At 47.7% G+C, this 11,698-nt stretch overlaps 2 protein-coding genes across 2 annotated transcripts; one reads left to right on the top strand and one right to left on the bottom strand.

The window, feature by feature from the left end:
- Positions 1 to 47: 47 nt before the first annotated feature.
- On the bottom strand, positions 48 to 3,170 carry BP5553_06091 (uncharacterized protein; the record flags this gene model as incomplete). The annotated part of the gene is made up of 4 exons (XM_032014714.1): positions 48 to 2,116; positions 2,300 to 2,660; positions 2,830 to 3,072; positions 3,120 to 3,170. 4 exons carry the CDS (start codon positions 3,168 to 3,170, stop codon positions 48 to 50), a joined length of 2,724 nt encoding a protein of 907 aa, XP_031869395.1.
- Positions 3,171 to 5,076: 1,906 nt separating this feature from the next.
- On the top strand, positions 5,077 to 10,204 carry BP5553_06090 (putative leptomycin B resistance protein pmd1; the record flags this gene model as incomplete). The annotated part of the gene is made up of 14 exons (XM_032014713.1): positions 5,077 to 5,473; positions 5,524 to 5,544; positions 5,616 to 5,703; positions 5,864 to 6,515; positions 6,677 to 6,719; positions 6,772 to 7,433; positions 7,488 to 7,742; positions 7,870 to 8,182; positions 8,254 to 8,426; positions 8,476 to 8,696; positions 8,756 to 9,071; positions 9,139 to 9,429; positions 9,483 to 10,112; positions 10,178 to 10,204. The coding sequence occupies 14 exons, from the start codon at positions 5,077 to 5,079 to the stop codon at positions 10,202 to 10,204; spliced, it is 4,089 nt and encodes a 1,362-aa protein (XP_031869394.1).
- Positions 10,205 to 11,698: the final 1,494 nt, after the last annotated feature.

Raw genomic sequence — 11,698 nt, 5'->3', positions numbered from 1 at the left:
GCTTGTCCTCCCAAAGCCCCCCACTCAATATTGATTCTCCCCATAATTCACCCTAGAATGAACTCCTTCCATTGCTTGCCTTCGTCCTGGCAAGAATTCTCAAAGGCCTCCTTAAATACTTTCCCTAACCCCACCCTTTTTGAAATACCAGATTTCGTCTCAATCAGAAGGACATAGTAGAGGTCCCAGGATGACTCTTTCCGCGTTACGGGGATATAATGCGACCAAGCATTATACTCGCTGTCGCTAAATTTCTTTGCATCAGATATTGCTATAAACTCCAGCGGAACGTTCAAGTCTCTATTGGGGTCTTGTTTGTCGAGTTTTACCCAAAACTTGTTTAAGAGGATTGTACCGCACCAATCTTCCTTATAGTCGAGGATGCTATACCGGCGGAAATCTCGGGCATCACCCGCGGAGAGAGGGTCCTCTTGAATTCGGAAGAAAGCCGACCACGTCTTGAATTGAAGATATGGCATGTATCTTTCGGTACTGCTATTTCGTGCATCCGTATTTAAATCGAGTTCCCCAGTAATATCAACACCATATGGACATTCATCAAGAATTAGTTCGAATATTCCCGACTTGTTTATACGATTTTCTCTCTCAGACCTTTCCACATACCGGCCATATTTATCGTGGGTTTGAGAATCGACGTCATGGGGAATATGGTATCCCTTCCAGGTCGATTCTTCATGGGTAGGCTTGGTCTTGGATTTCCCATCCCACACAAGCCTCAATTTCCCGTTTCCATCGCGGATATACCAGGTAATCCAGGTGTGCCTCATTAGCCAAGCGTGAAGATTATCTTCACATCCAGCTAACATTTGGTCTTTGTATTCCATGACCTGGGTAGGGGTGTTCTTCCACCCGCACCATGACCAGCTTGGGAACTCCTCTCCTCCCTCACTTGGGCGAGCAAAGGCGGCGTCACGGGGCTCCCATAAGAGGGCCCAGTCAAAATGAGAGGATGGCAGGCCGTACACTAAGCTCCCCCCCAGTGCATTGCAGATGAGATTCCCCATCCCCGTGAATGCGGCAAGAATATCCTTCGGTTGTGTTAATCGGCGAGCCATATATAGCTCTAGAGCTTGTTTATAAACCGAAAGAGGACGGCTTGGGAGCTCTTGGAGCATGAGCAGCGGAGAGTCTTTGAATTCGATAGACCACCCGGCCGATTCATCTTCACTAATGATATCAGGGGATCTTGCGGTACAACGGCACTGGAAGAACATACGGCCGGCGGTAAAGATGAGGTTGCGGGGGGATAATAGCCGCTCTTGGAATGTCCAGCCACGAGTGTTCCATACAGATTTCCGGATATAGTTTTCCGCTGGCTGGTTTGACATCAAACGGACGTTTGGGCTGTATTGACTTATGTTCTGACTGAGAGATTGTTCTTTGGCATTTCCATCTGCGACCAGAGGGTCAGTATTTAAGATTCGCAGTCCCGATCGAGCATCGTCTCCATCAGCGGCACAGATGGTCAGGTATGCGTTGCCATAGACTTGATCCATGACTCGGGAATTCAGTGCCCATGACCGGTCGCTGCCTTGAATAATGCAGAGCGAATCAACCCATAGGTATCTTTCCCCAAGATCCCTAACTAGGTCGATCGTGTCTTTTATGGTGCGGGGCATCAATATCTCCATATTCCGAATCCCGCCACTTTTCAAGAGCTCCCTCACATTCTTCTGATCTGTTTTGAGAGAATGCCCCTTCGGACCCCAAGTATAACTCAGGGCAACATACCTCTTCCCATGAGGTAGCTTTGTCAGGCACATTTCGGTGATATCAATAACTCCGAAAAAGGTCTTCGAAAGGGGAACGGCTTGTGTTTGGGGCTTGCAAGCTTCGCCATGTGAATCTTCACAATATGCAATCCATCGTCGTATCAGTGCAGCATCTGTTTTAACATTTTTGAGAGGTCTTCCAAGGAAGAGGCCCTTCCCACCATTCCGGGGTGCCATGAGTACGACGTAAGTATCATACAGTTCTCCGAACTCCAATGGGGCCTTTACTTCCCAACGAAGGCGTATGCGGCGTGTGCAGGGCTGGCTGCCAATGATATCTCCGTTATCGTTACGTCTAAATATTCTTCCATCAATCTGCCAGCCTACAATTTCGACGAGTTAGTGTTTAGTAAGCCTACAGATTTCAAAAGCGACTTCAAACAACCAGAACAAAGGAGACTCAAATGGAGATATATAGAGTTGAAATTTGTGTAATGGTATGTCTCGGTATTAGGTAGGACACTTGACTACCATGAGTAAGGCAACAAGCAAGAGGTTATACATACTAACAAAGCAGGTGACGTCGGCCATATAGAAATCCTCCTCTGTTTTCACGCCATTTTGAATGAACCATTTGCATTGGTCGTTCAGCGAGCTGACGGCAAGGCCACAAAATGGGCACTCCTCGCGCCTTCCATGCAGCTGTGCAAGTGTTCCGAGCCTGAACTCATGAGGTCCAAGCCCTAGGCCATCTGGTCCAAGATCACCCAGTGGACAGTCGGAAGTACTTCCCGCTGCCATACGTGGAGCACGTTGATGCTTAGAATACTCCGAAATAATAAATTTGGCTTCTGTTAATTTCATAGATGCACAACGGGAACAAGGAGTGCCGGCACTTTGACGGAAGTATTGCAACGATCGGTTTACCTAAAAACCATTAGTCGTTGATTTTCCAGAATGGGATCTGCTTCAAGCGGGTGTATCGACCCTATATATTCTTAAAAAGTGCTTAAGGAACTGCTTCCATAATTCCTTCACCCGGGGGGTCGTGGAGCTTGTTAGCTACGATATAGTTAAGGTGTGTCAGACATCATACCATTGGTACTCTATCGTGCTGAGGTGATTGCGCAGGTGATGCTGCATTGTCCTGTGCGCTTTGCTCTGGAACGTCCGACTCAACATTGTTGGGCTGATTGGGCGGCGTATTAGCGGCCGACGTGAGTGGTGTTGGATTGGTATGTATGCTTTGGTCTGTTGCTCCTGAGTCGGTATTGGGATGGCTGAGTGCCTCATTATCGTTGGCTGTAGACGGAGGGTCCTGATTGGGGGGGTATGTGGTCTGCGTTGTTGTTAGCACTCATTTAAAGACCAAGATACAATATTTACCATATCTTCAAGCTGCGTTCCACCTTGGTTGTCACTCGGGCTCTGATCCATATTTCCACCGGATAAGTAAACCCCAAAGAGCGAGGAGAATAGCTTAGAATACAGTAGTGCGAAAAGAGAATGCTTCTCCACATGTTAAGTGATGTTGCCAGCAATATGCCAAACCTATTAAAACGGGGGAGTCTAGTACAGTTAAATACATACTCGACCTTTGAACGATCAATCGTGCTGAGCCGCACACATCTTCTGCGCAGCCTTAACTTCAAAGCAGGCGCTTACCACGACTCTCGAAAATTTGTGGCTTGTAAGCCTCAAACAGAGCGAATCACTTATGTCAGTGACCCGCGCCATTTTGAAACAGGCGCTGTAATTGCTTCTTAATTGTCCAGCTAGATGAGACGCCGTGGTTTGGAATGAGGAATGAGGTGGTGGTACATAGATCGCATTGGCCTGTAGGCATGTGAGGTAGTAACGGCTCGCTCCGGTATTGCCTGCCTCTGTTTTCCAGGCTGGAAGGTTCATTGCAGCATGATCAATTAGCTCACCATTTTAGGGCACTCGAAGAGACATGTGGACCGCCCTCGTTTCAGTAGATCTCTAAATATGTCTTTTTTTACCTATTATTGGAAGCATGGCTTAACAGTAAAGCCTCTCAGCAACTGCTCTGGGGTGGATTCGGAGTGGACAGCCTTACCATCGAAGTAGGGGCTGCAAAACATTGTGAAACAATTCTCGGGAGTCGGGAAGTAGAAACAAAAGGGAACAAAGCAAAACAAGCAGCATTTGGTTCGCTTCCACTCTCCAGACGTATTACGTATTTTCCTACCTCCTAGCAGTACGAAGTACAGGCACTTTGTAGAATAGTAGATGGTTGAATATATCGAGAGTCAAATTCGGCAAGCCATGCTCATTTAATATTAAGGGGGGTTTAAATGCATGGCCATTCCCCGTACTTCGTACTACCTAGGTACGTACCACTATTCGAAGTACCTTCGTAGTGTGATTGTGGAGTTGGAGACGCCATGCCAGTAGTGATGGTAAAAATAGATACTGTACGTTACGAGTACGAAGTACTCCGTAAGTAAGCGAGAACATTGGGACTGTGCGGGACACGTTGCTTCTAGGTTCTTGCTAGCGAGCTTACTGGAGTCTGCCCCGGACCACCCACCCCACCCCTAGATGTCCTTTGTGGAGAGTACTCGCACAACGAATAGCTTCATAAAACAAGCACGAAATTGCAGATGGGCTCGCCCGGTGTCGACGAAGTACGAAGGAGGAAGGAGCTAATTAAAAATTGGCTAACTTGTAATTGTCTCTGGCGTGATGAATTAACATAAACCCCAAAGTAATAAGTAATTGCGCGCCATTTGCCATATTACATACTGTATGGTGCTGATCTGTCCCGATCTGTTTCGGCGAACAGAAGAATGAGTCACTTCGTCGTTATTATTATCATTGCGACAACTATGCCACATCCTCTGTGTAACAAACAATGTTCTGGGCTCACCGACGACGAGGGAACGGCAGTGGTCCGCAAGAGCATGCCAAGTAGAACACGGATCTGTGAACCATCCGTCTTACCAACTTCTCCCACTGGGGAATATCCCCCCGGCCCATCCCGCAATTGGCTTAGCGTCCTGCCAATTAGCGCGTCAGGCCGCGTGACAGAGGCACATCGATGTCTCCAAGAACCCCCTTCTTCTTTTGGCTATATATTCACGTTCACTGTCAAGAGTATCTCCCCACGAGATTACTTGCAGTCGTCATTCCTTTGCGTGGAGCTTTTTGTGCCCATTTTCATTCAACCCCGTGCTTCTATTTAATTGTTTATTACTTTCTACACCCCTCCCCACGACTGGCGCTTGCAATTTGTGCTGTGGAAGCCCCGCTTAACTTTTCTATAGCGAGTCTTTAATAAACCTGATAATACGATCGATCTCGTGCAATAGCTTGCCAAATGGTGGGCTCCATTCCCACCCCTGGTACTCCAGAAGGGAACGATGGCCCTCATCGCTCAGCCCAGACGTCGCAAACCCATGATGAAAAGGGGCAAGACTCCGAACAGGAGAAGAATCCAAGTGTTGATACAGCAGTAGCCCCAGAATCAAGCCCTGACACCTCGGCCAAAACCCTTGAGGCGCCGGAGCCCGAGCAGAATGATGACAAGCAACCAGATTACTCCAGCAAATCGCAGAATAAAGTCTCATTCTCTCACTATCTGGTAATCGAAACATCTGTCCCCCGGTATGGCAGCCGTGGGTTAACCTATTTGACAGAGGATCTTCACGTATTCTACGCTCGCCGATCGGCTCTTTATAGCAGCAGCTTTCCTGGGGCAAATTGGGACTGGTGCGGTATGGTTGAATTTCTAATTTAGAATGTCCAAAATACTGATATCCTGCAGACCCTACCGCTGATGATCGTTGTATTCGGTGAGAATCTCGAAGGAGCACCCTATCTCTCCCAAATTTCATGTATTAACCTCTCTACGCGAAGGTGGTCTTACGGGCGATTTTACTTCCTACTTTGCCCCGGGCTCTACGACCACAAAAGCGGAGTTTATGAAAGGACTCAATAAATCAACGTAAGCACGCCATCCCCAGTCTCTTTTATGTTGTCGTGGGCCAACCCCGCCTCCGATGCCGATTCTTGTTTTCCATGCGCAGGAATTTCGCATCGAGTTGTCGATCCATAGGGGACCCCCTTTCTAACTTGCGAATATTCGGACTAACCAAGCTAAATAGGTTGTATTTTGTGTATTTGTTTATCGCTCGATGGATACTGAGCTACTATTCGATGTTTGCATTTCGTATGACCGGCATTCGAATGTCGGCAAAGCTTCGTCTGGAGTATCTAAAGGCGCTGTTCTCCCTTCCCATCTCGGCCATCGATACACTCCCAAGCGGCCAAGCATCAAATACCATAACTACCACGGCCAATGTTTTACAAATTGGTATCTCTGAGAAGCTGGGAATTATCGTGCAATTTACATCCCTGCTAGTCGCATCGATCATCATTGCATTCATCACCAATCCGCTCTTGACAGTGGTGACCGCATCAATTATTCCGTTCATGGGAATCACTTACGGAGTCCTCGTCCCTATAATAATGGCGAGGACAAAGGATGTCGAGCATGCAGACGAAAAGGCGGCCTCAATTGCCGGAGAGGTACTCGGATCCATTCGCATGATTATCGCCTGTGGAGCAGAGGACCGAATCGCCAAGAGATACTCGGGATGGATAGAGGAGTCACGGAAGAGAGGAATAAAATTGGCCCCGTTCTTGGGAATGCAATTCGCTCCGATGTTCTTTGCAATTTATGCAACTATGGCTCTCTGCTTCTGGTTTGGATTCAAACTCTATCTTGAACACCGCATTGCTGATGTGGGAGAAATTGTAAGTATGATTGTATTCGTTATAGTCATTGTTTCTTTTCCCAAGAGAGGATCTAGTATTCTCATGCTAGGAACCATATCGCAACCCGATAGCCATTGCTCCGTTGCGCATGTCCTTCCGAGACATGGTGGGCTGAGAAATGCTAACTTCTCGCTTGATAGGTTATTGTCCTCATGTCTGTGATGATGGCTTCGTTCTCAATTTGTAAGTTCAAAGTACTGCTAAAATGAAGGATAAGCGCTTACAAGGACCAAAGCTCAGACAGCTGCACCTATTATGGCAGTTGGCAAGGCTAACAGTGCTGCCACCGACTTCTTTGCTGTTATTGATGCACCAAAACCGGGCGTGACGGGAATGAGAGATCCGGAAGTCTCCGCCAGTAGTGACATAGCTCTTGACGGCGTGACCTTTGCATATCCTAGCCGACCACATATAAAGGTGCTGGATGACCTCAATATCCGATTCGAATCCGGAAAGATCACGGCAATCGTTGGCGCATCGGGATCAGGGAAAAGCACAATCGTGGGCCTGCTTGAGCGCTGGTACGAATTAGATAATGAGAAGATATTCAAGTTACCAGAAAGCGCAATGAAAGACGATAAGGACAAGGACAAGGACAAGGATAAGGAGAATAAGGAGGCAGAACCCGAAGAACCCACGTTAGCACCAATCTCTCTCGGTGGCAACATCCTTATCGGAGGCCAAAACCTAGACGCAGTCGACCTGAAGTGGTGGAGGTCTCAAATTGGTCTTGTGCAACAGGAACCCTTCATCTTCAATGACACGATCTCCAGGAATGTGGAATATGGCCTCATCGGCTCCCAATGGGAAGGAGAAGATGCGGAAACCAAGAAGATGCTTGTGGAAGAGGCGTGTAAAGAGGCCTTCGCAGACGAATTCATCAACAGGCTCCCTTTGGTAGGTTTCTGATCTATTGCAAATGTATAGGGTATAATACTAATTGTCTCATAGGGATATGATACTCAAGTTGGTGACGCTGGGATTAAGATATCAGGTGGCCAGCGACAAAGGCTTGCCATTGCCCGTAGTATCATCAAGCGACCTAAGATTCTGATCCTAGATGAGGCGACAAGTTCTATCGATGTGCGAGGAGAACGACTCGTCCAGCAGGCGTTAGATCGGGTCTCCGAGGGTCGGACAACTATAACCATCGCTCATCGGCTATCGACGATTAAGAAGGCTGATAAGATTGTGGTATTGAAAAAGGTTAGTAACTTGTACACCATTGCAGCATTTCTGCAAGCCAAGCATGGCAGTCCCCGGATATAATTCTGCTATATTATCGAATTTTTGCCCTGTCCTTTGGAGGAACCAGCTCTAACATTCCTTCTAGGGCAAAGTAATTGAGCAAGGCAACCACGACAGCCTTTTGGAAGACGAAAATGGAGCCTACTGGGCTTTGGTGAACGCTCAGAAACTATCCATGGGCGAAACATTTGAGGATGAATCGGATCTAACCGAGGATTCGAAGCCCGGAGAGGTGTTGGAACGGACGATGACCGCCGGAAGTGCAGCAAGAACCGCAGAAGAGGAGGTGGTTTGGAAAGATAAGCCCTTCCTAGCAAGCTTTGCAACTCTCATGGCCGAACAGACAGGCCGTTGGCCTTGGTATCTCATCCTGGCGATTTCATGCTTAAGTGCTGGGGGTAAGCAGATACGATATTCCCTTGTTGGAAATCCTCGAGAAGTGCTCCGCAGTCAGCTAACCTTTATACAGCCGGAAACCCCATCCAAGCCTATTTATTTGCTCAGTTGATCAATGTGGTCACTTACGTGGGCGCCGCACTCCAAGCTGCTACTAATTACTGGGCTCTCAGGTTCTTTATTCTTTCACTGGGCGTCTTAGCTGCATACTTCCTGCTTGGGTACTCTTCAAGCACGATTTCTACGGTAAGGGCGAATTCCACAACGTCGAGGATGATTTATCTAATGGTCACAGCACATCACCTGCACATATCGCCAGGAATATTTCGAAAGTATATTGGCAAAGCCTGTGTCATTTTTCGACGACGAAGATAATTCTAGCGGCACTCTCACAGCTCGCGTTGCCAATGATCCAACTCAGCTTCAGCAGCTCCTCGGAATTAATATGGCCATGGTATATATCGCAATATTCGGTCTCGTGGGTTGCGTCATTATTGGATTTGTCTTTGGTTGGAAGTGAGTCGCTTCTTTGACATTACAACAGAGGCTCTTAGTTGGTTACTGACTGCATCTAGGTTAACTCTTCTGACTACTCTCGTACCGATGCCTCTTATGATGGCGGGTGCCTTCTTTCGGATTCGCTACGAGGTTCAGTTCGAGAAACTGAATCAAGCTGTTTTCGCTGAAAGCTCTAAATTTGCTGCTGAAGCCATTGGAGCTTTCCGAACCGTTACTTCGCTGACCCTGGAAGATATGATATCTGAGCGGTATGGGACATTGTTGCAAGACCACGTTAACAAGGCCTTCATCAAATCGAGATACTCGACACTTATATTCTCCTTAAGTGACAGCTTTGGTTTGTTATCCATGGCCCTGACCTTCTGGTATGGTGTAAGTACTCTCCACCTAGTTCTAGCCTACATTTTACCCTTTAAGAAAATTTCTGACTTCTCTCTAGGGGAAATTGTTAGCCGATCGCGAATATGACGCCGTGCAATTCTTCGTTGTCTACATTGCTGTCATTAATGGCGCCGAGAGCGCTGGTAGCCTACTCAGTTTCGGACCCAATATAGCACAGGCATCTGCCGCCGCGAATCGGATATTGAGCTTCCGAATACGGCAGAATAAGGATGCGAAGGAGCCATTAGAAATTCCAGACGCTGAAGGTGGTGTTAAGATAGAATTGCGGGACCTGTGGTTTAAATACCCAACCCGAGACATTCCAATCTTCCATGGGTTGAACTTGACGGTAAGCAGCTCATCTCTATATAGCCATTGACTATGTTATTAACGACAGCTTAGATCGAAAAAGGCCAATTCGCTGCCCTTGTAGGACCTTCAGGCTGCGGCAAGACCAGCATAGTCTCCCTCCTCGAACGCTTCTACGACGTCCAAAAGGGCAAGATAATGTGCAACAACGCCAACATCGCCGACCTCCCCACCAGCTCATACCGCAAGTTAATATCCCTCGTCGCGCAGGAACCGACCTTGTTCCAGGGCACAATCAAAGAGAACATCCTCCTCGGCGTCGACGAGTCAACGCCAACGGCGACCCTGCACCAAGTATGCCGCGACGCCGAAATCCACGACTTCATCATGTCTCTTCCTGAAGGCTACAACACCGATGTGGGAACCAAAGGTATCGCATTAAGCGGGGGCCAGAAACAACGTATCGCCATCGCAAGAGCGCTTATCCGTGATCCCAAGATGCTGCTTCTTGACGAGGCGACGTCGAGCTTGGATTCCGAGAGTGAGAAGCTTGTCCAGGCTGCGTTTGAGAGGGCCGGCAAGGGACGGACTATGGTTGTTGTTGCACATCGACTTGCAACAGTGCAGAATGCCGACGTTATTTTTGTGCTGGGTGAGGGCAAGGTGCTTGAACAGGGTGATCATCAGAGTCTTTTGAAGCGTAGAGGGGTCTATTATCAGATGGTAAGTTCTCCATTTTTTCGGATATCGCGACATATGAATTTTGATACTAACGAGTTTTGCTTTAGTGCCAATCTCAGGCACTTGATAGGTAAACGGGATGTGGAAGTGGTATCTGACTGCCGCTGCTCAACTCCACCGCCCTGTACGATTGTTGGATAGGGGGACTTTTTAATAGACGCCACTTTCTTGTATACGTAGATCGTTTGCATCACAACTCCAATATATATTCCGTGTCCCGGGGAGACAGCGAGTACAGCAGCATGGAACGTGACATCATTTCTTTAAGAAACTCTTCTGCTCCGCTATCCGCGCGATGATCTACTGTGAGTTATTCTTGGAGACTTGGCATCTTGAGAACTGTAAGTGGTTGAGGTTCTTTGTGGGAATCTCAAAAGATAGGGGAAGAAAGAAACAAAGATCGCGAAAAAAGGATATATTTCCCTCCGCCTTACTTCGTACCTATCTCAGGTACCTACGTACCGATCCACAATTCTTTACCGACACAGCGATACGAACTATATCTAGCCAATACTCCGTATGATCTACAGTAACCATTATGCATGTATTCGGCAGTTTATCCTCATAATAATACGTCGTTTGTCCATAGGTATCTAATAATAAGGTACTACGGACGTGCTATCCCTATTAGCAAAAACCACCAAAAGGGATAGCCGACTCAAAATCAAGATCTCATCCATGAAGAAACTCTCGGACTTCCAAGATCGCATCCATGAAAAAAACCCTCTCTGGTTCTCCAATGTGGTACTCCTGTACGTAGGTACTTTGTACCTGCGTACTTTATTAATGAAATACTTCGTATTCACGGTAGGGTCCGGCCCACGCAGCTCAGCAGCCAAGCAGCCAAGCGTCCAAGACATATTTCGCTGCTGCGCCCACTGCACAGGTTTTTCGCCAGCACAGACCGGCACTGGGACTGGGCTCGGGATGGCGCCCGCGCGTGCGTTTCGAAAATAGATGGCTCAGGGCTAGTGGACATGTACAGTACATAACTATGGCACGGGAGTAACGGTAGGGGGGGGCTTTTTGTGAGAAGACTACGGATTAGCTGTTTCTTGGTCCTTGGGAGTGGCGGCATAAATAGTAGCACGGAAGAGTAGTAAATATCTCCCCTACCTTAATAGGTAGGTAAAGGTACCTATACGTACGTAGGAGTATGTAAGGTATGCATAACTTCCCACCGAGTCGAATCTATCACCTACTCCGTACGTACGAGACTACGAGTCCCGAGTGACAGGTACAGTACATTAATAATTTGCCACCAATACTGGCTTGGTCCTTCGTGCATAACCTGGAAGCACTTGGCACTCTCGCTTGATGGATTTGACGAGAAGATCACCGCGCCCGGTCTCGACTCCAAAGTGTTTTGTCGATCAGTGTCGTCGCTCTGGCCGTGGCCAGAGTACGATCAGTAGTTGGCTCCGAAGTATCGCATGGCACACTATGACAACAACTATGACATGATGATGCAAGATACGAACAACAGAGAAATGGCGGGCTGGGCTGAGCGGGTCGGAGCTGAAGGTGACGGACACATGACGCACCATTGCCAGAGTTTAACGTTCAGG

The sequence above is a fragment of the Venustampulla echinocandica genome, assembly GCF_003357145.1.
Source record: "Venustampulla echinocandica strain BP 5553 chromosome Unknown scaffold_3, whole genome shotgun sequence".
Classification (NCBI taxonomy): Eukaryota; Fungi; Ascomycota; class Leotiomycetes; order Helotiales; family Pleuroascaceae; genus Venustampulla; species Venustampulla echinocandica.
This window is presented reverse-complemented; position numbering and strand designations above follow the sequence as displayed.